Source organism: Macrotis lagotis, chromosome 3 (genome assembly GCF_037893015.1).
Source record: "Macrotis lagotis isolate mMagLag1 chromosome 3, bilby.v1.9.chrom.fasta, whole genome shotgun sequence".
Classification (NCBI taxonomy): Eukaryota; Metazoa; Chordata; class Mammalia; order Peramelemorphia; family Peramelidae; genus Macrotis; species Macrotis lagotis.
Window position 1 is genome coordinate 112,702,218 of NC_133660.1, and position 27,219 is coordinate 112,729,436.

General features: G+C 36.0%; 1 protein-coding gene across 1 annotated transcript in view; it reads right to left on the reverse strand.

Annotated features, from left to right (window-relative positions):
* LOC141519187 (uncharacterized) overlaps positions 1–27,219 on the reverse strand; it is a 134,747-nt gene that overhangs the window by 38,458 nt on the left and 69,070 nt on the right. Inside the window, exons 14-15 of the mRNA XM_074231572.1 lie at positions 7,741–7,780; positions 4,796–4,847 (exon numbers count right to left, since the gene is read on the reverse strand). Of these exons, the coding sequence (XP_074087673.1) occupies positions 4,796–4,847; positions 7,741–7,780 (92 nt within the window). The remainder of the gene's footprint in view (positions 1–4,795; positions 4,848–7,740; positions 7,781–27,219) is intronic.

Here is a 27,219-nt window from a genome sequence, read left to right on the forward strand (position 1 = left end):
AAATCTCTGTATTAGGCTCTAGATTTTTAAAAAGAAAATTCCCTCATGTGAGAGTTATCTGAGCTGTGTTTGGTAAATTCACTTGATCTCTTGATTTCTTTTTTTTTTAAGTTTTTTTTTGTTTTTTGCAAGGCAAATGGGGTTAAGTGACTTGCCCAAGACCACACAGATAGGTAATTATTAAGTGTCTGAGGCCAGATTTGTACTCCAGGGCCAGTGCTTTATCCACTGTGCCACCTAGCCGCCCCTGATCTCTTGATTTCAAATTTATCTTATGGACCCAGAAGTGATCAGAAGGAAAAACAAGTTGGATTGACTTTAGGAAATTGCAAAAGTTCTTTTAATGAGAGGAAACTCCTCTCTGAAACAAAAATATTTCTGGTGATGTTGTAAGACTGCCAGGAATAGAAGAATTAAAATTATGGATCACCTAAAGGGCAGTGGATCAAACGTATGGAAGGTGTCAGCAGGCTACAACATTCCTCCAATAAAGAATTATGCAATGGAACACTATTGTTCTATTAGAAACCAGGAGGGATGGGAATTCAGGGAAGCCTGGAGAGATTTGCATAAACTGATGCTGATCGAGATGAACAGAACCAAGAAAAACATTGTACACCCTACATGGGGGTGATGATCAACCTTGATGGACTTGCTCATCCCTTCAGTGCAACAGCCAGGGACAATTTTGAGCTATCTGCAATGGAGAATACCATCTGTATCCAGAGAAAGAATTATGGACTTTGAACAAAGATCAAAGACTATTACTGTCAAATTAGAAAAAAAAGCATTATATTATAATGTAATTTTACTATCCCATACTTTATATTTTTTGCTTAAGGATATGATTTCTCTATCATCACATTCAACTGAGATCAATGTATAACATGGAAACAATTGTAAACACTAACAGAATGCCTTCTGTGGGGGGTGGGGGAAGGCAAGCAAGAATGGGGGGGGAAATTGTAAAACTCAAAAGAAATAAAATCTTTCTTAAAAAATAAAAAAAAAGAATTATGCAAGATGAAAGAGGGATTATGCAAGAAAAATAGAAAAAAAACTAGGCCTCTGTCTGTTACCCTCTGATAAACTAGGGACTGGTTTGTGACTAGTGGGACTGTGACTTCACTGGGAAAGGGAACTTCTAGGTGAGGAACTCCTTCTGACAAAGAAGGTAGGTACTATGTCAGCAATTTAGAATCTCAGGGGCAGCCAGGGATGTCAAGGAATGCAATGATAAAGCAATGGGTCTGCAGTCAGGAAAGTCTTGAATTCAAATCCACCCACAGACACCTACTAATTGTGCCATCCCAGGCTAGTCTCTGAACTTCTGCATCAGAAATGGGTAAAATGGGGTTAATAATAATCACACTTAACTCCTGGGGCTGTTATGAGAATGAAACTAAATGAGTTAATAATTGTGAAGTGTTTAACCAGGCAAATATTATAAATGTTAGTTGTCTTATTGTTATTGCACTAGTGAATGTGCTATAGATATTAGCTAGATTGATGATGATGATGATGATGATGATGATTATGAGTTACCTAGAGCAATGCTTCTCAAAGTGTCATCTAAGAACTTCTTGGAGGTCCCTGAGATCCTTCTGGGGAGATTGAGAGGTTGAAACTACTGTCATAATAATCCTAAGAGATTTAAAATTTCTAATATTGATAGAAATATTATTGAGAGATGTTGCTGTTTCTTTATTCTCAAAGAGAACCAAAGATCTCAGAAAGGTGTTATCTAACTTGCAAATGAATTGAAATTAAGTGAGGAAGGACTGTGTAAATTTCCTTCAGAGTCATCTGGGTTCAGTGCAAGACAAAGAGCCAGATGACTGGAGATGACCAGAGAGATGTAGTCTAAATATGAATAGATATGACCTCCATGGACAAAAGATCTTGTAGTGGGGCCTTCATAATTTTTAAGATTGCAAAGGAGTTCTAAAGTAAAAGTTGAATTTGACCTAGAGTACCAAATTTGACCTAGAGTACCAAAAGTTAAGCAACTTGTCCAGGTTTATTCAAGATAGGAGCCTGGGTATTTTGGGTTTTGGGGCTAGGACGCTAGGATGTCCCTCTATTCTATCTTAACCCTCCAATTATTTGCCCTTGATTCAAAAAGCATATCTGGACTTTGAACCTTAGTAAACTGAATAGAAATTAATATTAATCAGACAAAATACTCAATTCCACTGATATTTAGACTTTTGTTGTTTAGCAATAAAAGGACAAGAATTATTTAGGGCTGCTAAAAATCTTTGGTAGATTTGGACGCCTTGAAGCTTACTTATTTCCATGGAAAACAAACATTATATGGAAACCTGCAGACCTGTTTCTTCTCCATTGCTTCTGTTCTCTTGGTAACTACCCATCATGAGAGCTAATTCTATTAGATGGAGTCCTAACTATCACTATGTCAACATGGTAGATGAGGCTGCATCTCCCTCTTAAGGGGAAAGATACTCCTGCTAGGTCCTACTCCCTCTCTGATGTAACTGCTGTATTATGTCCCTTTTGTCAAAGTGCTCTGCTAGCCTAGACCACATACACCCAACTGCCCCTAAGTCTCTACCCCAGAGTTTGTTCAGTCATAGTAGCAAATCTCATGGGGCTGAGGCTTTGAAGAGAAGTTGTCCCTTCTCTTCAAGAGAGGAGATTGTGCTCTAGACTACTGCTGCCTCTTCCCAGGTCCCAAGTATACTGTTTTTTGTACCATCACTTCTACATTTCCACCATGACACCATTATTTCAATGACATATGTGAGTAGACTCACTCTCACACACATATGCATACTCTGACATACACACAATCTACTCTACTGCTTTTGCCACAGGTTTTAAAAAAAACTTCTGGTTATGGGTCTAGAATTGACTTTCCCTTTGTATCCTTGGCAGGGACTCACCAATTTATTTACTAAGTATATACACCTGTTCTGCTTTTATAAAAACTCAAAGCTCTTACAGATTAATTTACAAATACAGAGGTAAAATGATGCATTTAAATATAGGCCAAACAGAACCAACCTAAAGGGTACAAATAGTAGACAAATGTGTGCACCACTGGAAATCTGACTTGCCTTCTCTCAAATGAGATAATAATAATATCTTAAGGGCTTTGCAAACTCTACAATGCTAAATAAATGTCAGTCATACTAATAATTATTATTATTATTACCACTAGCATTATTTTCAAAAAGTAGTAAGAGTTCTAATTATATGTCCAATATCCATAGTAACATTCCAATCATTCAGTCACCCAAAACTCCAAAGGAAAGAAAATAATCAATGAGTCTAGAAATCAGTAGATACTGGAGAAGGACCCTAAAAAGATCCAAAACTCTTTACTTGAAATCTGCTTATCTGAAGCCTTTTTTTGCTGTTGTTATTGTTCAGTTGTGTTCATGATCCATTTGGGGTTTTTCTTGGCAAAGATACTGGAGAAGTTTGTCATTGCCTTCTTTAGCTCATTTTACAGGTAAGGAAACTGAGGCAAGTAGTATTAAGTGACTTGCCTAGGTCACCACAGCTATCTGAAGTTGGATTTGGAGTCATGAAGATGAGTTCCTGATTTCCAGCCCAGTGTTCTATTTATAGCATCATCTTACTGCCCTAAGATGAAAGCCCCTCATACATAATCTTTTTCTGTGTTAACAACAGGTTTACAAAGATCTTTTGAAAAGTATTTAAGGTAATGGGGTTAAGTGACTCGCCCAAGGTCACATAGCTAGACAATTATTAAGCGTCTGAGGCTGGATTTGAACTCAGATCCTTCTGACTCCAGAGCTGGTGCTCTATCCATTGTGCCACTTAGCTGCCCCAATTTATAAGGATCTTAAAGCAAGGACTGACCCTGGCATGGTTGGTGAAGTCTCATTAGGGAATTAATTAAATTAATTCATTTACTTGCCATTTTCAATGCTTTCCCCCACCATGTGCTGTGATTGGTGGAAAAATTCGATCTAGCCTCAATAAATAAGTAAATTGATGTAGCCTCAAATCTAAGTTCATACTCTTTAAATTTTTATTAGCAAATAAGTTTGAACAGGAGCAACTTGCTAACAATTTCATCTCTGCTTCCTTAAACTTGATAGTCAACTTCTAATTCTTCCATTATTTTGGGGCACATCTCTAGTTACAATATTTTCAGTTCAATTTTATTTTTGATATGTTTGGCATCTCTAGAAATTGTCAAAACTCTACTATCCATGTGAACTTTGGGGCAAAAATTTATTTTTTCACTTAGGTTTATTATTCAAAATATATCTTATATATTTTGATTATATATATATATAATATATATTTCAAATTATGTCAACACTGAAGTCAATGGTTTGATTATTAGAAAGATTATTTATGGTTGATCTTTATCTTTATGAACTCCTAAAAAAGCATATTTGAAAGGTCAACAAAAACAATTACTAATACCTGAAAATGAGTTCCAAAGGTAAGTAGAACACAGGTTTTTCCATCCTAATAGGGGCATACTATATGCAGTTTTGCTTCATGAGGGTTAACCCTCACCTAACCAGAATACCCTGGGAACTGGAGGAGATACAAAATTAAGATGTCCTTTCATTGACTAGGGTTTTAATTGTATTTACTAGTACTAATAACAAAATCTACACTGATGAATGCTTAATCAAATTAAAATTTCAAAAATGTTATCTCACAACAAAACTGAAAAATTTCATGGTTGTTTTTCCTCTGTCTCTATCAGCAATATTTTCAATACAAAACAATTTCCAGTTGCCCATTAGACAAAGGAACAAGAAAGTTTAGAAATATTTCTTACCTTGACATTTTTTTTGGGATACAGGAAGAAAAATGGTCTCAGCACTGTAGATCTGAAGATATAAAGAAACAATAATAATTAGGGTCAATGGGGTGGCTAGGTGGTGCAGTGGATAAAGCACCAGCCCTGGAGTCAGGAGTACCTGGGTTCAAATCCCATCTCAGACACTTAATAATTACCTAGCTGTGTGGCCTTGGGCAAGCCACTTAATCCTGTTTGCCTTGCAAAAACCTAAAAACAATAATTAGGGTCAACTCAACAAATTATAAAGATTAGGGAAAAGGGGGTGAAAGTTACATACTGTCTATATACTTCTTGATTATACCACAATCAACTTCCATTTCTTATAATACTGTTTCCTTCTACCCTTTTTGCTTATCTGAAGGGGAAAACATGATAATTATTACATTAAAAATATGCTGCCATAAAAATAGTACTGATTTACTATAAGAAGGTTATGAAGCTTCACTTTTTTTCTAGTTGTGATAGTATATCTTCATTAATTTAAAAACATTTTTTCACCCACCCAGTCTCCCTCATGACAAAGGGCATTCATCTGTGAGAATGTGGGATGATGCTCAAATGAAGTTTGTGATTCTGAAACAGGGTAAAGTTAACTCACCCTTGTGAAAATCTAATATTTGATCTAAATCACAAGTACAAAGGAACAGACTTAAATACACATATCCAAAATTGGGACATACAAATATAAATGGGGATAGAAAAATATAGATACAGTTTATGCTCCAGACAGCTGTGGGATGGGATGATCATGGGGCAGGAAAGAGGACAGAGAAGAATGGAATGTTTAGTAAATATTAAGAGATAAAGAGCTAATTTTATTTTCGAAAAGATTTGAATTTCTTTAGAGATATTTAAAAGCATTCAAGGCTTATTCTCCTCAACCACATGACTATCCAATCTAATCTAGCAATTAATTAACTGCCATTGTAAGACAGTATGCTAAATTCTGGATACAAAGACAAAAACTGATAGGATCAGGGCAGGGAAGATCTTCAGAGGTCATTCAGTACAAGCTCCTTGTTTTATAGAGGGGAAAGGAATCCTACTTACCTTGGGTTACATAGGTAGTATATCAGAGGAGGGGCCTGAATACTGGTACTCTTACACCAGAGCCAGTTTTCTTGCCATTGTACCACAAATAGGTAGGAATATTCATAACTGAAAATAGGCTGGGAAGAAAAGGTCCTTGAAAACTTATATTAACTTGGCAAATAAACTAATCAGAGTTCAGCCCCCTGAACACTAAGCCATAGAGAGCTAGACAAGATGAAATAAGGATCCTTCCCATACAGGGGGAGATATAGCTCATCTTCTAGGTAATCCAATTAATTAGATTGAGGATGTCTTGGGGAGACATTGGAGGCTTTTGGTAGTCACTTTCATAGAAGAATTCTTTTTTTTTTTTTTTTTTAGGTTTTTGCAAGGTAAATGGGGTTAAGTGGCTTGCCCATGACCACACAGCTAGATAATTATTAAGTGTCTGAGACTGGATTTGAACCCAGCTACTCCTGACTCCAAGGCCGGTGTTTTATCCATTACACCACCTAGCCGCCCCTCATAGAAGAATTCTAACACTTTCTGTTTTCTGTACTACATAGACTCTAGAGTTTAAAAGTCATCAAAATCTAAAAATTTGTTTATAGTAACATTAAATTCTAACCAAAGAGATTTCTTTGAGTGAACATAAATCCCTGAAGCCATAAACCATAGAACTGAGAGGTAGACAGTATATGGAGAGCCAGCTGTAAAGACTGGAAGATCTAGGTTTAAGTCCATTTCTATGATCCCATAGGACCCTGTGATCATGGACAATTTACTTCTCTTTCAGGCAATTTTCTAAGGCTTTTAAATTACAGAGTTGCTGACCTACCTAGATAAACTCATCAGAGAATTCTCCCTATCAATGAAGTCACTTCATTCATTCTCTAAATTCTCTTTGAAACATTGCTCCATTATTTGAGTTGTTAAGTGAAAACCTATATGCTTGCTATGATACCTTTCTTTTGTTCATAAGGTATTAAATTATATAAAGTTTATTGCTATCATGAAATTTGTGTTTATCATCAAGGTTCCATTCACTTTTGTCTAGGTTTGCTTCAGAAACTATAAAATAGGTTTTTTGACTTCCCTATTTCAAAGCCTGAATGCTTGGGAAGGCTTCAGATTCCTCAAAGAACTATATATATCAGGCCCGTGAAGAAAGAAGAAGTATAGAGACTAATAGAGAGAAATCCCTGGAATTAGTGGAGGACTTTGAGATAGGGGAGCAAGGGTATTGTTAAGTAGACATAGAGCCAGTATTTATCAGGGCTGAGATTCCAATAGCTTCTCAAGATGAGGGGTTTGAATGGAATGACCTCCAAGACCCCTCCTAGCTCTAACATTCAATGATCTTGTTCCAGCTTCTTTCCATAAACAGAAATAACTAAAGAGAGATTCTGACTGCAGGAGGGAGACAAGCCTAGTGGAACACCTCTCCAGGAGTAAAGTACTGGTTGAGGCAATTAACTTTCTATATTTGTGTCCTATGACACTCTACAACAGTCTTTAAGTTTTCAAGTAAATCACCTTTGCTGGAGTAAAGTCTCCTAGACAGAAGGTAAATGACCTCTGAACTTTATCCTGCTCATTAAAAGAAACCATTACCTTCTACAGAAAAGGACTTTACACCTTAGAGAAGATTTATCCAATTACAGTTGCTCCCATGAGCTTATTCTCTAGATAAGGGAAGCTTATGGCCTGTGAGTCAAAGCAAAGTTCCCAGATGAATTTCAGGTTCAGGAATGTACAGAATGTGACCTTGGTAACTCTGTTCTCTCCATTTCTTCTTTTATCTTTAGTCAGAAAACAATGTCACAATGAACTTTTTTTTATTTTTTAAAGTATAATTTAATTGATCCATTAATTATCAATAAACTTACACTTTTGGACGACCCCCAACAACTCCAGTCAGACCAGGTGCTGAGAAAACAAACAAAAAGAATCTTAATTTTAGGTAGTATCTCCTTTACAAAGTCACTTTAAAAATAGTTTTCTCAATCATTCTAATTTCAGAACTTTTTGTAGAAATGATGCAGGGAAATGATGCAGAGAACTGTGAACTAGCAGAAACAAAATCTTTCAAGTAGGTGGAGGTCTCTGCTCTTGAAATTCTACCTCCCTTGTACACTGTATTTCTACCTTGACCCTGTTAATCTTGGCCTGAACACTGAAATGTGTTAAAAATTGGACATTAAGTACCAGCAGGTAGATTGCCATTGGAAGTTACCCCGTCCAAGGTGAAAAGAGGGGTATTTAACAGGAAGCAAGCTCTTTTGCTTCTTCTGGCCTCCCATCCAGAAGGATGGACCTTCCTCTGGCTCTTCCTTAATCCATATGGAGCACCAAGGGCTTCACCACGTGTCCTGGTTAACCCAAACCTCACGACTGCCTGCCCTTTTCTCTCTCTGTCTCTGTCTCTCTCTCTCTGAACTGTCTGTCTGTCTGTCTCTCTCTCTTTCTCTCCTCAAAACTGACCTGCCAAATCCACAAGGCTTTTCTTTAAATTCTTCCTAACTTTACCTATCATTTTCTTATGTGTTATAACTTCTTTTAATAAATTTTTATTTTCTTTTTGCACTTGCTTTCCTGGGTCTAATACTGATCCCTCACAGGCAGTATCAAACTCAAACAAGCCAATGGCTACAATGATGAGGTTTTCTTGATCTTCTGAGTAGGAAGTCAGAGAAATTAATTAATTTTCTAGTATAGAACATTACCATTTAGAAAGACCACCGCACATTACTAATGACTTAAGAGCAAACTGTCATAAGAGATATTGGGTAGGACATATGTGATTGGAAAAGTTGCATCATTGCTAGACCTATACTCAAAAGAGATCAATGAAATAGGAAAGGTCCTTTATGTATAAAAATATTTATAGCAGTTCTTTTGTGGTAGCAAAACACTGAAAATTATCTTCAATCTATCAACTGAAAAATGACTGAATAAGGTGTGATGTATTGAATGGAGAAAAATGAGGAAAAAAAGATAAGGAAACATTTGATACAGAATGAAATAAACAGAACCAGAACAGTTCTATACTAACAACTTCAATATTACAAAAATGAACAATTTTTGAAGCTGATGAAACAAAATGTAAATAATAATAATACTATAAAGACAAACAACTCTGAAAGCTGCAAGAGCTATGATCAATTCAATGACCAATTGCAATTCCAAAGGACTAATGATAAACCATATTATCCGTGACAGAGAGTTGATGGATTCAGGGTACACATTCTGACTGGGAAGTGAGAAACTTAAAATCCAGAATGAGACATGTATTTTTGGGAAAACCAATGTGGGAGTATATTTTGCAGGGTTATGTATTATTGTTCTGAGAAATTTTTTTTTTGTGGGTTTTTAATTTTTTTAATTCAGGGGAAATGAGAAGGATAAAAATAAAGTTGCAGGTTACAAAATGGACTCTTCCAAAATTAGCAGGATTTGGGGGCAAAAATAACAATACCAAGAAGCAATAATAAAAAGACATATTCCATTCCAAATAACTGCAAAATGCATAAAATATTTGGGAGTCAATCTACCAAAGTGTATTCAGTACTTGTACAGACTCAATTACTGTGTTCTTTAAAGAAATGAAGAAAAACTTTAATAGCAGGAGGAATATTCAGTGTCATGACTAGACTGTATATATATATATGTATATACATATATATATATATATACACAATATTACCAAATCAATTCATAATTTTAGTGCTGTACTAATCAAAGTATCCAAAAAGTTACCTTACAGAACTCAATAAAGTAATAATAAAATACACTGAAGGAACAAAAAGATCTGGAATATAATGGAATATAACTTTTAAAAACTAGGAGCAAAGGAGGAGCAACACATGCAAACTTTAGACTATATTATATTATAATTGTTATCAACACCATTTGGTATTGGTTAAAAAATAATAAAATATATCAATGGAATAGACTATGCTAGGGAGAATCAGACTAATGGAACTCAATAACCCAATTATCTAGATAAACTTGAAAACATAAATTTCCTAGGAAAAGAACTCTATCTGATACCTCTCTGTTTGAACCTCTGTGAAAAATGGAAGACATTCTGGCAAAAATTAGACTTAGACTAACATCTTATATCATATTCCATAAAAATTTCAAAATGGACAAACAACCTTAATATTACATTCTCCTAAGAGAAGAGAATAATATATACAATGAGCACAACAATGTAACTGGAAGAATATTCCCATGAATGATGCAGAATTAGTAAAATAAGCCCCATAGGGAAAATGAGAAGGTACTATCCCTTCCCTCCTCCCTCCACACACACACACACACACACACACACACACACACACACACACATACACACACATGCATGCGCATTCACACAAGCATGTTTGGTGGGTTTTTAAATACATTGCATGCATTTTTAGATTTTTTCAGTTATACTGACTTGTTTTGTTAACCATTTTTTCCTCTTTTTCTTTTAAAATATTCTTTATTTTATAGGAAGACTTCTAGGGGGAAGGAGAAAAGATAGAGGAGAAAATTTAAGCGATGTAAAATAAAAAATTATCAATAAATTTTATTTTTTAAAAAACTAGAAAGGTGGAGTGCCAGAGTTGTAATATAAAGCATGTATTTTCCAGACGAGATCACTGTAAGTTTTACTTTGTTAAAAAAGTCCTTTCATGAAATGGGTATAATTTGTAAATGTTTGAGATGTAAAAGCAAAGTATATCAATTAAACTTAAAAAAGGACTATGCCTATAGGAGGAACAAGAAAGAATATGATGAGTAACCAGAACACTGGCCTAGTATCCACAAAACACAAAGGTTTCCAATTGAATAATTTACTTAGGGAAAAACCCTATATAATCAACAATAATCAAGTAGCACTACTAATAACCACTACACTGGTTCCCTTTGCTATTTATTATCTTCTCTTATCATATAAATATATTTTTTCTAAAATTTCAACCTTCTTTCTGATCAAACCTTTTATGAAGGCTAATGGATAGCCAAATGTGCTAAGGCAATAGGAAAAGAATAAAGGAAACGTTAGGGCCACAAATTCAAGTTTCAGTTCTCATACAATAGTCATTTGAAAAAAAGGGCATTATATAGAGACTATATGTCATAGAACAGAGGTGGGCATCTCAAGTTATCCTATACAACTAGAGGCTAGTAGGTGGTGCAATGGATTGAGCACTGGGTCTGGAGTCAGGAAGATCTTAGTCTAAAGTGGACCCCAGATACTTAATAGATGAATGACCCTGAGCAAGTCACTTAGTCCCTATTTGCCTTAGTTTCTCATCTGTAAAATGAAGAAACACTGGAGAAAGAAATATATTTCAGTATGTTTGCTAAGAAAATCCCTGGGGATCACGCTGGACAAGACTGAATTGCAACAACAAATAAACATTGAAAGAATTTCTTTGGAAGACATCTGGGATCACTGGATAAAGTATTCATAGGAAGTTATTTTATTTTATTTTATTTTTGCGAGACAATTAGGGTTAAGTGACTTGTCTAGGATCACATAGCCAACCTGTGTGATTCACATCCAATCTGTGAAACTGAATTTGAATCCAGGCATTTCTTACTCTACGGTTGGTGCTCTATTCACTGTTAGAAAATACATAAGGAATAGAAGGGCATTATCAAATAATCAATAATGTGTTAAAGAATCCATAATGCTCTAAAAATAAAAGGAGGAAGACAGAAAAGGGAAATTAATAGTGTTAACCAATGGAGAAAGCACTAGACTTGAAGTTAGGAGACCTCAATTTGAAGCCTGTTTCTGATACAGGCTGTATGACCAAGGACAAATCATTTAGTCTTCCTGATCCATAAAATGGAAAGATTAACATAGATATAACTTATTTCTGGTTTGTTGTAGGCAAAAGCATACTTAAACTTTAAAGCACTATGTAAATGTGGCTTCTTATTTACAAGTTAACCTCTATTTAGGACAAAAAATAATGTTCTTTACATGCAATATATTATCATGTAAAGTTCTGACAGATTTTGTTTAACACTCTAGATTCATAGACTGTATTGTGGAAGTAATACAGTCAAATCAAATGAAGAACGATGAAGGCAAATTGAGAGGGTTTAAGCAACTTGCTCATTGCCACCATGCTGTATTAGGCAGATCGGGTATCAAGAGTCCCAGTTAAACATATTTCCAAATTTAGGCTAAATTTCCTCTAATGTGTTCTACAGGGGTGAGGGGGGCAAGCACAACCTCCTACTTCTTCCACTTCTTCCACTCACATAAATATTGTCCTTGTTCTTGGTTTCCAAATCCTTGGTCCACTCCTTAGTCACATAGTACAGGACCATGGGATCATCATGGAATTTGTGAAGGGTGGAGGATAGAGATGGGAAGAGGAGAGAAGGAAAGAGAGGAAAGGCAAGCAATTTTGTAATTAAAAAAAACCAAACTGGTGGCAGTGAGAGTTATCTAAGTGGAAAAGAACTGAACAAAATGAAGATAATAGAAAATTCTTATATCAGAAGAAAGGACAACTATAAAGAATTCAGAAAAAAATGGGAAGTTTTTTTACAAACTGATACAGAGAAAAACAAACAGGAGAACAACATATGCAATACCTACAATTCTGAAAGAAAGATCAACTTTAATAAACTGCAGTGGCTAGTTTTGATCCCAGAGACTGAATAGTGTAACACATTCTCCTTCTATACTCAAGGTTTATTTTCCCTTCTTTCTGTCCTGAAGAAACCTCCACTCTTCTGATTGATGACCACTTGCCCAGATCACTTTCAGAGGGACCCCAGCAGTGATCCCTGCCATTTCTATCTTTACTTTCAAAACTTCTTCCTGACACCTGTCACACTTTTTATCTCCTTGATTTTATATACAAACACATACACACACACACACACACACACACACACACACATATGAAAGGGTTCAATATGTATATAGGAAAATAAATAGCTAATGACTTTGGAATTTAAAAAACCACAAAGATATCAATAAAATTTTTAAAAACATGAAAAAATATTCTGTGGGGTTGAAATGTATTGAGTGCTGGCCTAGAGACAGGAAGGCCTTAGTTCAAATTTGGATCAAATATTTTCCAACTGGTCCTAGATGTTTCCTAATTGGGAAAGTCCTTTAACCTCTATTTGCCTCAATTTTTTTTATCTATAAAATGTGGATAATAATAGCCCCAATTTCCCAGAGTTCTTATGAGAATTAAATAAGATAATATTTGTAAAATACTTAGAACATAATAGGAACTACATAAATATTAACTGGGCAGATCCTATCTGTGATCTGAAGCTAATTAGATCCAATTGTAAATAGGCTGATATTTTAATTCAGTAAAGGCTTACCTAATAAATGCTCACTCATTCGCTCTACTTTTGTAACTTTTCTTCTGGGGATTTACCCTCATACTCCTTTGCATCTCATATACTTGTTTGTTCTATCTTGCATTTTGGTTATTTTTATACATATTCAGTCAGTTGACAACTATTTATTAAGTTCTTATAATTTGGCCAGACCTTGAGCTAAGCAGTGGAAATATGAAGAAAGGCAAACATAGTCTCTGTACCATATGGAGTATTTATTCTAAAGTGGGGTGCTCTTTATGGACTATAAAATACAAGAAGACCCAAGTTATATGATCAAGTTATGGTCTAGGGTAATGTGACCAGGACTTTGCCGGGCAATCCTCTGATCTATATCTGAAGTTCATCTGTCCCTTCTTATTGTCAGGGCCCCTTATCACCACTGTCACACTCTATCCCTGGATCTGGTGGTCTTATTTTCACAGTGTCCTAGAGTTGTGTGAGACAATCATCACCCCCTTTGCCTGCTTCTTTCTTCCCACGTCACACCTCCAAGGGGTTGAGAGCAGATGGTTGGCTATCTCTGGGGGGTGTAAGCTGGTCTCTCAGGGGTTGTAGAGGGCAAGTTGCCTTCTCCCTGGTGTTACTGCACCCAACTATGAGTGGTTTACATCAAATACAAACAGTGAAATAAAATGAGAACTTCCCCAGTCGCAGTAATCATCAGCCAGGGAACTGCCTGATGCCACCTTGCTTTTTTCTATGGTGGCATCCCTCTGCTCCTTCCCCCTACATTTACTGGGGGACATCAGACTTCATAGGACTGGTTCCAATGGTTAGCAGTTATATTCAATATAAAAATACATTGGTACATCTGTGGTTGGCAGCTAGGTGGTGCCATAGTGCATAGAGTGCCAGTTCTCAAGTCAAGAGGACTCATTTTCCTGAGTTCAAATCAGGTCTCAGAAACCTCCTAGCTGTTTGACCCTGAGCAAGTCACTTGACCCTGTTTGTCTCGGTTTCCTCATCTGTAAAATGAGTTGGTGAAGGAAGTGGCAAACCATCCAGTATCTTTGCCAAGGAAACTCCAAATGGAGTCACAGAGTGCATTATGACTGAAAAGACTTAATAACTACAATAACATTATTTCTTTACCTGTTTGTCTCTACCTGTTTGTCTACTTACCCTGAATTCAAAATTTGTGATATAATTAATATAATTGTGATATAATTACTATAATTATATATAATATTTATATAATATATAATATGATATAATTCTTCTTAAATATAAATTTTTCTTCTAATGAATGAAAGCATCAAAAACTTCAAATGCAATATAGATGTTAAATTTTATATCATAAGGGGAAAACAGAAGTCATTCATAGGAAACCTATCGAATTTAGATTCTTAAAGCTGTCGTTTAAATGCTGGCTCTACTACTTCCTTCTTAGGTGATCTTGGGCAAATCATTTAGCTTCATTGGACCTTGGTTTCCCCTTCAGTAAAAGAAGGTTCTTGGGTTAGATTATCTCTAAGATCATTTCCAGGTTCTGATCCTATAGGTCCATTTGACTAAGTTACCTTTTGGATGTCCTATAAACACCCCCTCCCCTAGCCCCTCCAAACTTTATTACTTTTCTGTCTCATTATAAATTGCTAACTCATGTCCTCCTTCTATATTATTGTACTTCTATCTTTTTTCTCTTTTCCCTTCCTAATTAAAATTCTAGGTTTTTGTCTATATATTGAGCATAAAATATGAGTAATTCCATCATACCCCATTTCAATATACAATGACTCCCTGTCCTCTGATTACCGTTTCAAACTTTCAAAACCTCTGATATTTTTATTCTGTGCTACTGTACCTCATGCTGATTAAAGGCTCTTGTCAGTTTTTACTTGATTATTTAATTCTTTACTAATTGATGTCGGTGCCTTTAAGAAACTTTGCCTCTTGCCCCATGGGAAAGCATCTCCCTGAACTCTGTCTCACTGATAATCGTAATCTATGAAGCCTAATAACAAACTCTGTCTCTTGGACTTTTGTTTATTACTTTTGCTTCCTATTCCTTCTAATCGACGCTGTCATCCAAAATTTACTTTGACCACTGAAGATGCAAAGAAGGCTCCAAATGGCCTTCATTATGTGGAATAGTGCCTTAAGATAAATATGAACTAAAATTAGATTTAAAAATAAGGTTAGCTTCAGCATGGATATGCCCTTTGGAACAATTTAAAAGATCAGAGAGTGTAGGAATGATTTCTATCCTGACTCACCTTTGATCTCTAACATTTCTCATTGTCCCTCCTCTTGAACTGCAATGTGAAACAGAGGGGTCAAAACATATTTTATCAGAACATTTTCAACATACTTTCACTGCTGATGTTCTCTTACGGAAAACTCTTGGGGAGTTTTATCTATCCAAGCTATTAGAATACGGGTATCTGAACTCCAGGGTGCTGAACAAAGAAGTCATTTTATTTTTACAAGCCTAGATGGATGGCACTTACAGTCATTGTTTCATTGAGTTCAATTACTTTTAATTATTCCATTCATTTCCTCTAAATTCAGAAGATAAAACATTTGTTGTGATATTGTTGTTTCAAACTAAAGGAGAAGCTTGCAGTAAACTGTTAAACTAGGGACCTTTTCTGAAAGGGTCTTCCAACACACTTAAGAGATCAGTCATAATATTTATACATACTCAAGCACTTTAACCTTTCAAGCTGTGTTAACCAGCTGTCACTTTGGTGTCAAACTCCGGTCATTTTAATGTGAAATCAGGGTCAGTGCATTTAAAAAAAAAAACTTTATTTATTTATTTTCCTATTAGTGAAGTCCCTGATAGCTACTGTAACTCTAATCAAAATGGAAAAAAAGGCAAACCGTAACTAATCAAAATTTAAAAAAAAGGCAAATATACCTTTGGAACATTCCTTTGACCTGAATCACAAGGGGATTTATAATATAGTTCACAGGAGAACATGAAAGTTAATTACAGAAGGCAAAACTTTAAAAGGAATGTTATAAGCTATCATCAGCCATATTTCAAATCCTAATCACATAATCAAAGTTTTAGGGATCTCTTTTGTTTCTAAGAAAAAAATTATATCTTAGATGAAAATTCAGTACCAACAATCATAAAACCAGGTCATTTCACTATATTCCTAAATAAGACCAGATGCCCTGAAGTGTTAGTTAGTTATATAACTTTTTAATTTATTTATATTTTATCTTTTATATTTGATTCTAGAGATTAATTTTGGAGGAATTTTAAATCACTAAAAATTACTATTTTTGATAAAAAATAATCCATATGAACCCACTAATGTGTGTTTTTTTTATAGTTGTAGCTATAGTTATAGTTTGCTCAATGTGTTTTGGTTTCATTAGCAATTCAAATACTTTTTAACCTCACTTTAAAGAGTCTCACTGAGGCCTTGATAAATAACAAGTAATATGACCTTTAGAACTCTTTTCACTTTAAGGATCAAAATTCAAGTTAAGATTCATGTAAAACAAATAAAAAGCATCCTGAGGCATCCACTGACTTTGTTCCATTCCTCTTTTTGGCTTTCCAAGTGATACCTTTTTCTCAACTCAATAAACAATATTTCTTAAATACATACTATATGCATGATTTTTATGCAAGCCACTGGAAATATTAAGACTAAAATAAATAAATCCCTGTCTTCCAGGAGCTTACATCCTCAGTCAATGATTATGACATAATAATTGTATATTATCATTTTTATTTGGATAGGCATCCTGAAGTCAATATAAAATAGCACATTCTTTTAAAAACACCCTTTAATAATGAATAATTCATATACTCAGAAGTCTTATAGTTTAGTTCAGAAAGCATCCCTCAACTCCTAGCAACTCACAGGAATAATTGAGACTTGTATAATGCAGAACCCTGATGAGATAATCTCTTACATATATATAATAGGTTCACGATGATTACTTTTTTAACTTTTCTTTTTTTAAAATTTATTTATTTAGTTTGAATTTTATAATTTCCTCCCTAATCTTGCTTCCTTCCCCCCCACCTCCCCACCCCTACAGAAGGCAGTCTATTAATCTTTACATTGTTTCCAAGGTATACATTGATCAACTTACTGAGTCTGAGGAGAGAGAAATCATAGGATGATTACTTTTGATGAATCAAATCTATCAGCTCAAATTTATATACCTCTTGACCCTAGACCACCTTGATCACAAAAGACCCTAGTCTGTACATAGACGACATGTACTGTATTATACTACACATTTGGGTCCTTAATGCTGCTCATTTCATTTATTTATTTATTTATCTATTTATCTATCTATTTATTCGTTTATTTATTTTTATGTTTTTGCAAGGCAAATGGGGTTAAGTGGCTTGCCCAAGGACACACAGGTAATTATTAAGTGTCTGAGACTGTATTTGAACTCAGGTACTCCTGACTCCAGGGCCGGTGCTTTATTCACTGCACCACCTAGCCGCCCCTAATGTTGCTCATTTTAGAACTTTACTATGTATAGTATTCTTTTTTCCCCCCAGATATTTCCTGCATCTTAAGTTTTATGTTCCAATTTATATTATTTTAAAAAACAATGTTAATGACTAATATGGAAATATGTTAAACCTATATCAAATTGTTTGTTGCCATGGGGAGGGGGGAAGGAAGGGCGGTGGTAGAAAAAATTTGCAAAAGAATGAATGTTGAAAACTATCTTTGCATGTAATTGGAAAATTTTTTTAAAATACAGTGTTAAGCAACTAATTATATGCTAGATCCATGTGATACAATGTACAAAGATAAAACCAAAACAGTGTCTAACCCTAACATTTTAAGAGGATAAATGGGTTCATAAAACATATTCACAGATAAGAATGTTACAAGAAAACCAGGAGGAAGAGAACTAAAAACTCAGGAGATGAGTCCAGACCTCCTTTAAAGAGGGGGCAATTGAGCTGAACCTTGGGGGGAAACAGAGATTCTGAGAAGTGGAGATTGGGAGAAAATACCTTCTGGCTGTGGCTTGTGTGATGGCCAAAGAGAAGAGGGTCAAGGTCAAGGAAGAGCTAGTGGTCAAATTGAGCGAGAATGTAGAGAATCTGAAGAGGAATCCAATGGAATGAGACTGGAAAGGTAGATGGGAGCCCTATTAAGGAGGTTTGAAATTCTAGGTGAAAGAATGTATATTTTATCCTAGAAGCAATGGGAAGCCACTGAAAATTTTTTTTTTAAACAGAATAGTAGCATAGTTAATGCTATGCATTAGGAATACTATTTTGACAGCTTGAGTAGGGGTTAGAGGAGAGCCAGGCTAGAAGGGAGACCATCAGGGCAGCAATGTAGGCAAAAGGTGATGAAGCTTATAGGAAAGGAGATGGATGTTCTGGGGGTAGAACCAATAAAAGTTGTTATGGATTAGACAAGGTTAAAGGAGTTGAGGGGGAAGTGGACAGGATGACTGAGATTATGAATCTGGTCTACTATGAGGATAGCAGTGCCTTCAATAGAAATAGGGAAGTTTGGAGATAGCTGCTTTTCTTCTTTCCCTCCCTTCCTTCCTATTTTCCTCTTTCCTCAGAGTTGCACAAGGAGGGAATGTCAAGAGTCTGAAGTTGAATTTGAACTCGGGTCTTCCTCACTCCAGGGCCAGTGCTCTAATCACTGAACCATCCAGTTGCCCCTTAATGATAACTTTTATTTATTCTTTTTTTTTAACAAGGCAGTGGGATTAAAGATAAGTTCTTGGATGGTGGGTCTACTCCTTATACTATGTGTCTGTGTCTGTGTGTATACAATATGCATATAAATGTGCACAAATATACATATGCATATATGTATGTGTTTATAGGTATGAATATATGTGGGTAAGCATGACTACATGCATGTAAACTCATGTGTATGCATATATCTATGTATATATCTATATATAACATATCTCTATCTATCTATCTATCTATCTATCTATCTATCTATCTATGTAAACCCACATTTTTTTTTTAATCTCAAAACAGCAAGAGTGGCTATGGTGGGTGATTTGACCACTTTGGTTTGCCCCTCCCTCTCATTAATAGAAGGCTTCCTCCCCTGCTCTAGGAATTCATATCAAAAGATTGGTGATTCTTTATTCTCCTTTTAGTTCTAGGCTTCTAATAAAAGATGTGCTTCTGTCAAAGCCTTCTCTTCCCTTGGGACGTTTCCCTCTCTATAGCACCGCCCCAGCTGCACCCCCCAGGATGTCTACCCAAGACTGGCAAAAAGGTGGCTTATATAGTTTTTAAAGATAAAATAGCCTTTTAAAGCAAAGGAAGACAAATGGATTTTAGGTTCCATGGAGTAAGGTAATATACAACAGCAACAGAGAGTTAATGACATGTATCCAGACTCAACTTGTTTTATCATCCCCAAACCCTTACTCCAAGATCTCTGACCCCAGCTTCCAATTCCAGCTATCCCAGCCTGAACTTCTGTTCTCCCATCACCATGGAGATTTTTTTCTTGACTTGCCCTGTGCTAGAGATCTTTTTCTCAGGAGCTGGGATCTTCTCTGAGTCTGACTACTGAATGGACTGACTTTCAGGGTCATGGTCTTTCATTGTTGATCCTGTTGAATCATTTCTTTTCTAATTCACTCAAAAAATCTAATCCCACCTCAAGAAAGGATTAACCTGAGTAGTTGCATCATTTTTCTTTCATGTGATTAGGTCTGGAAATTTTAAGTTTCAGCTCCTTTACACAAGTATTTACTGAGTTTCTATAATGTGCAAGGTGGTATGTATATAGTGGGTCCTCAATTAACATTTGCTGAATTAGACTTTTTTAACAACCCAAGATTTAATAATTATTTTTGGAAGATCTTTCCTTCCTTCCCTCCCTCCTACCTTCCTTCTTTCCCTCCCTCCCTTCCTTCCTGCCTTTTTCTTTCTTCAGAGTTGCACAGCTAGGGAATGTCAAGAGTCTGAATCTGGATTTGAACTAAGGTCTTCCTCACTCCAGGACCACCTAGCTTCCCCTTAATTATTACCTTTATTTATTCATTTTTTTAACAAGGCAATGGGGTTAAGTGACTTGCCCAAGGCCACACAGCTAGGCAATTATTAAGTGTTTGAGGCTAGATTTGATCTAGGTCCTCCTGACTCCAGGGCTGGTGCTCTATCCACTGTACCACCTAACTGTCCCTAACAATTACTTTTAAAGCATGAATCATCATTTTTATCTTCATCAATCTCTATGCTATAAAACCCATTCCAATAAATTAAAAAAAAAAACACTTTGCCCCCCCCCCCCAACATTGCCTAGTCTCTGTTGTTGTGGTATTGCTGTATGTCTAAGAGTCTCCTTCTAGATTACAAACTCCTTGAGGGCAGAGACCAATACCTTATTCTTCACATTCTTCCACAGTCCCTTGTAGACTCTAGATGCACAGAAAATATCTCTTAAATAACTGAATTAAATATCTGTTCCAGAAATAAACTGGGGAAAATACACAAAAGCTGTGAATAAGACCATAGGGTAAGGAGAACTACACAGGAAGGTAGCAGAAGGTCCAGACCCTGGGGCTGTATAGCATCTTCAGGTAGGAATGAGTGCCTTCTGCTATAATTAGAGCTTATTAATTATTGCCAGGTTATAATTATAATAATTGGTCCAAACAGTCAATCACTTTTTAGTTTCAAACAACTGAAAGAGTTATCAGGCCTGTGACAAGTTAGGTAATTATTAAGTGTTTGAGGATAGATTTGAACTCAGGTACTCCTGACTCCAGGGCTGGTGCTCTATCCACTGTGCCAACTAGCTGCTCCTGACAAGATAGCTTTAGACTCAACATTATTGGGGAGTGGGAAAGGGAAGAGTCACAGAGTTGGGAGAAGGGAATCTACTTTGTTAGCATCCTTCAATCTTGATGAAATGCAAATTCAGGTTTCTCAACATCTTTATTATTATGAAGCACTGGTAATTTCATATGGCCTTTGTAAAAGAAACAACACTGAAGGGCCATGGAAAGAATACTGTGTTTGGACTCAGATCATTGAGGTTCACAGCCTAGTTCTAATTATTATGGATTTAGTTATTTTTCTCCTCTCTGTGCCTCAGTTTCTTCATCTGCAAAATCAAAGGGTTAAATAAAATGATATCTCAAATTTGTTCTAGATCTAAGACTTATGGTCTACCAGATTTTTTTCATACCTTAATGCTCAAATCACACAATTCTCTATTCTACTATAAATAGAGTTAAGATGGCAGATAGAGAATTATTTTAGGAGTAAGGAAGCTAAATGTTCATTCAAGTCCTACCCACCCTAGCTTCATCAACCCTGGATCCTGGGAATTTAACTTCTTAGAGGTCCATGGCATACTCAAATACTTAAAAAAGCCAGTTAGAGCCAATTTGTAGTAGTAGGGTGAGTTTCCTCACTGGCAATTTTGTTGATAAAGGTATCAACAAAATCCCTGGTCTTATTCAAATATATATAATCAATGTAAATGTGTAAATGCAAATATATAATATGCATAGGATATATATATATATATATAATATCTCTAGTCTTGATATATGTATAGTACCAACACATAAACATAGATTTACACACATATATCTCCATATACATACATATATGTTGAATTAGTGGCCCTCTTTACTTCTTTGCTACCATATAAGAGTACCAGGGGGAGCAGTTGGTTGTCTACTTTTCATCTATCATGCTCACCATGAACAGGCACTATAATAACAAGCACTAGGGATGTAAAGACTCAAAACATAAAACAAAAGCAAACAAACCAAAACAAAACAAACCAAACACCAGTTTCTTCCCTTCTAATGGGACTTTCATTCTGAAGGGAAAGACAACTCATCTCATATTTTGTTTATATAGGCATACACAAAACACAATCCAAGAAGATCCTAGGAACCTTATTGGGGAAGGCACTAGTCAATAGGGAGAAAGAGCAAAGGCCTCACAAGCAAAATGTGGTACTCAAGCCAAGTCTTGAAAGAGGCCAGGATTCCAAAAGGTCAGAGGTGAGGTGGAAGAGAATTCCAAACATGAGAGATGGCCAGTGTAAAGACTCAGAATCAAAAGATGAAAAAAGGTATTTGAGGAACTACCAAGGATGGTATGGCTGAACTACAGAGTTAGTGGATGGACAGCTGTGTAATAGAGGAGGGGACTGCGGGGGTAGTTGGGAGGAGCTGTCCCATACAGAGGATTTCAGACTTGATCCTGGATATATAATAGAACTACTGGAGTTTGTTGATTAAAGGATGACAGGCTCAGATCTGTGTTTTAGGAAAAATCATTTTTTTATGGCTATGTAGAGTTGAGGGAGATGAGGAAGAAGAACCAACTAGGAGGTGATTGCAGTAGTCAAAGCAAGAGTTACTGAAGTCTGAATTTAGATGGGAAGCCATGTGAGGAGAGACAGAAATGAGATTTGGCAACTGACTGAATAAAGGAGGTGAGTGTACAGATGTCACATCCAAGGTACCTCTTAGCACTAATCCTATTTTATACTATTATACTAATGTTATTTTCATTTATATAAAAAGTAATGCAAATAACCATATAGAAGTTCCTTCTATTATAATTATAATATTATAATTATAATGCCTTTAAAGGCATTATAACAGATTTTATACATAGGTGGCCATTTCATTCCTTAGAGAAAAAATATAATTTAAGCAATATTTATAAATTGACCCAGTCTTTAGTGTGAGCTCCAAAGGTGGGAATTAATCAAAGGAGTGGTTCATACAGAGTCTAAATATTCAACAACTTTCCTCAGTCTTCCCTACTCCCAAATCCCTTGTCAGACACTAACTGATGAGTGTGGTCCTAGCCATGAACTTGGACAGCCAAAGGATGCTGAAAATACACTTGGGAAAGCTAAAATCAACATTAAATATAAGATACTGTTATATATTCTATGTGTTAATTTACATATTCCAATCGAGATGAAAATCTAAGAGAGTTCAAAAAGCATTGAGTCATGTAATTACCTTCAAATCAACATAATACTCTGAATATAAAGACTCCTTGGCAACTATATCCCCTAACAAGGGCAATTTTAAAAAATATCATGCCTACTAAAATAATGGAAATGGGAAAGTTATCACAACAAACTTCTTAGGCCAAACTCTTTAAGTGGAAGATGGTAACTCACAGTACTTTAGTTTGCATCTTCTACCAACAGACTTCTCCCAAAATATAAGAAATACTTTCTAAATTCCTGCCATCAAACCTCACCAAAGCCAATGACAAGTCATCTCTCCTCTGTCAGGCCCCTTCTGATTCCTGAACGTACCATGGGGTCCCTCACACAGGTTAACGTCTGTGACCCTTTGAACTCTTAAGATTGGTTCCCTTGGAACATCTGACAAAGAGGAAGCTGAGAAAAAAGGTGTTACAGAAGGGGAAAGAGTGGCCTTCCATGGCTGTAGTAAAACGCAGTCTCAGATATTTTAAAAGTTAACAAATGGCAGTTTACAGTTAGTGCTGCCACATCAAAGGCTCCAATTAAGTCGGTGTTAGATCTAGTGTGCACGCACGCACACACACACACATACACACACACACACACACACACACACACACACACATCTACGGCAGCACTTTGAAGACAGGGCCAAGTACTAGAAAGGTACAAGTTGGGGGAAATCAACAACTCTTGTGATAGCCTGGAAATCAGATCCATTGTGTGAGAAGTGAGGTAAGTCAACGTTATTCAAGCTATCTAAGGAAAAGACAGACACAAACAGCTGAAAAGGTACAAGAGAAAGTCTTTAAGAACTATTAAAATAACAGCTGACATTATAGAATGCTTTAAGGTTTACAAAATACCCATCTTATTCTGTCTGATATTAGAACTGTGAAATAAGGGTTACTATTATCCTCATATTACAGATGAGAAAACTGAGTCTGAGAGTTAGTTAAATGATTTGCCTGAATTCACCTAGTAAGACTCTGAGGAAGGATTTTTAACTCAGATCAATCTGAGTTAAATGGATAGAGGGCCAGGCCTGGAGTCAAGAAGACTCATCTGCCTGGGTTCAAATCTGGCTTCAGACACTTCCTAGCTGTATACCCTTGGGTAACTTAACCCTGTTTGCCTCAGTTTTTCCTCAACTGTAAAAATGAGCTAGAGAAGGAAATGGTAAACCACACTAGCAGTTCTGCCAAGAAAACCCCAAACGGGGTCATGAAGAGTTGGACATGAATGAAAAGTGACTGAATATTGAACTTACTGACTCCATGTCCAGTTCTGGTAGACCATAAGCCTTAGATCTAGAAAGAATTTGAGATCATTTTATTTAACCCTCCGATTTTACAGATGAAGAAACTGAGGCACAGAGAGGAAAAAAATAACTAAATCCATAATAATCAGAACTAGGATGTGAACCACAATGATCTGAGTCCAAATGCAGTATTCTTTCCATGGCCCTTCAGTGTTTTCTCTTTTACAAAGGCCATATGAAATTATCAGTGCTTCATAATGATAAAAATGTTGAGAAATTTTCATTTGTATTTCATCAGGATTGAAGGATGCTAACAAAGTGAATTCCCTTCTCCTAATTCTGTAACCTCTTCCCTTCCCCACTCCCCAGTCTAAAACTATCTTGTCACAGGCCTGGTTACTCTTTTAGTTGTTTGAAACTAAAAAATGATTGACTGTTTGGACCAATTATTATAATTATAACCTGGCAATAATTAATAAGCTCTAATTATAGCAGAAGGCACTCACTCCTACAAGAAGATGCTATACAGCCCAAGGGTCTGGACCTTCTGTTACCTTCCTGTGTAGTTCTCCTTACCCTGCAGTCTTATTCAAGGCCTTTGTGTATTTTCCCCCAGTTTCTTTCTGGAACAGATATTTAATTCAGTTATTTAACAAATATTTTCTGACCAACTAGACTGAATGAATGAATGAAAAATAACTGAATATTGAACTTCCTGACGTTATGTCCAGTTCTCTATCCTAAAACTGCATGATGTAGATAAATAAAAGATAAGATAAACCACATTAAACATCAGGTTTCTTCAGATTGCTTAGTTATACTGTATGGTCATAATGAAATCCATGCAACTTTGCTTGTTTTGCATCTTACTTTTCTGATGCTTTTAGAGACTTGAATGTGGAGGTAATGATGCTCAACAATCTGGACATAACTGAATTCCATCATAGAAGACCCAAGAACCCAAGGGAAATAGGGGGGCAAGAGCCCATGGGGAATGTGGAGGTAGTGATGCTCAACAATCTAGACATAGCTGAATTCAGTCATAGAAGGCCTAAGAAACAGGGGAAATGACAATCACTTCAGGCAATCCAGGTAACTACAGTTTTGTAACTTTAGGCAAGCCATGATATCTCTCTGAGTCTCAGGGTTTATAAATAATAAAAGAATTTATAGCAGTAGATCTTGAAGGCCCCATTTCAATCCTGAAAGTTTAGATTAACTGATTATTCTGGTATGCATAATGACCCTACTTAAAAAAAAATCAGTGATAAAAATTGTAACAGGGATAATTTTATTCAATAACCCCAAATAATATTAAAGTCCTACAGACATTCCTGTTGTGCCAATTGCATAAAGACCTAGAACATTGTACAAAGTCCATAATGACTCAAAAGACTGTCTTAAGGATCACAAAGGAAAAACCAATTAGATGAAGAGTATCTATTGTCCAAATTGTGATATACACTTGGATATATAGCCCATAGAACTGATCCATCAATACATGTATGTTGGACGTACATTGCACATGGATAATGAACTAGGATAAGAAACAAACAGGAAAAGGGTAGTCTGGATTATCTCTGGGAAACTGTGTATACTGTTTTTAATGTCTTCAAGTTTCTCCCGGAAGCAAAGGTCAACCTTTTTTGAAACAACAATATTCTTGTAGTGACATTGTATAGCTGTGTATCGTGGAAAAATCACAGTCTTGAGAAAATTAAAGTTGAGGGTTGCCCAACAGGCAAGGGTGAGGTGCATGGTCGGTATAAACCAGGCTCCTCTAACATACTACTAATGAAGAATTCTCCAGAAGCAGCAGCATAAAGGATGTGACTTGAAAAATGTATGACCAAAAAAAAATATGGACAGATCTTGGAGTAAGAGTGAAGTATAATTAAAAAACATCCATCATCATGCTACATATTGCCACACAATATAAGAATAGTTAAGGGAAGGTTCCATGGATGTTTGCTAGACCTTTTGGGGATAATTAGGGAAAGAAAAGGAGGAGAAAGAACAGAACATGAAAGCAGGCATGGCAAGGGTATGCTGGAGTCAACTCAGTCCAGCCTATTGTCAAATTTCCAGTATGAATATTTACACCTTAGAAATTAGAAATTAGCTATAGGTCAAGTGGTAATTAGGTGGCAAAGTGGACAGAGTGCCAGGTCTGGAATCAGGAAGATATTTTCCTGAGTTAAATCTGGCGTCAGACACTTAATAACTGTGTGACCCTGAGCAAATCACTTAACCTGTTTGCCTTAGTTTTTTCCATCTGTAAAATGAGCTGGAGAAGGAAATAGCAAACCACTCTAATAACTCTGCCAAGAAAACCCCTCATAGGCTCATGGGCTCATGAAGAGTTAGACAGGATTGAAACAACAGATCACACAAGTTAAGTCTTGTTTTATTAATTGCTTAGACTTACCAAAGAGATGGAGAAAATATTAATAGTGCAAATTAAACTTAGAAGTTCATCACAGACACTTCCTCCCCCCCCAAAAAAAAAGTTGGTTGTTAAACATTTACCAAAATACTCATGAATATATGGATTATGTTTTTCCCTCGTGGTGAGAGGACTCAGATGGATGAGATTATAGATAATCATTGTTATGGTAAAACTGGAACCAATTCTAGTGTTTTTGCCACTGTAATGAATCTTAAACATTATCTTAGCCTGCCCATGACATTTTATAAAAAAAATGAGAAAAAAACAGAACTGGAGAGTTGAAGGAACTCATCCATAAACACAAAACTAGTTGGTGGCAGAACAATAGATAATGTGGGTCTCTCAGCTCTCTCACCTTTGGTTA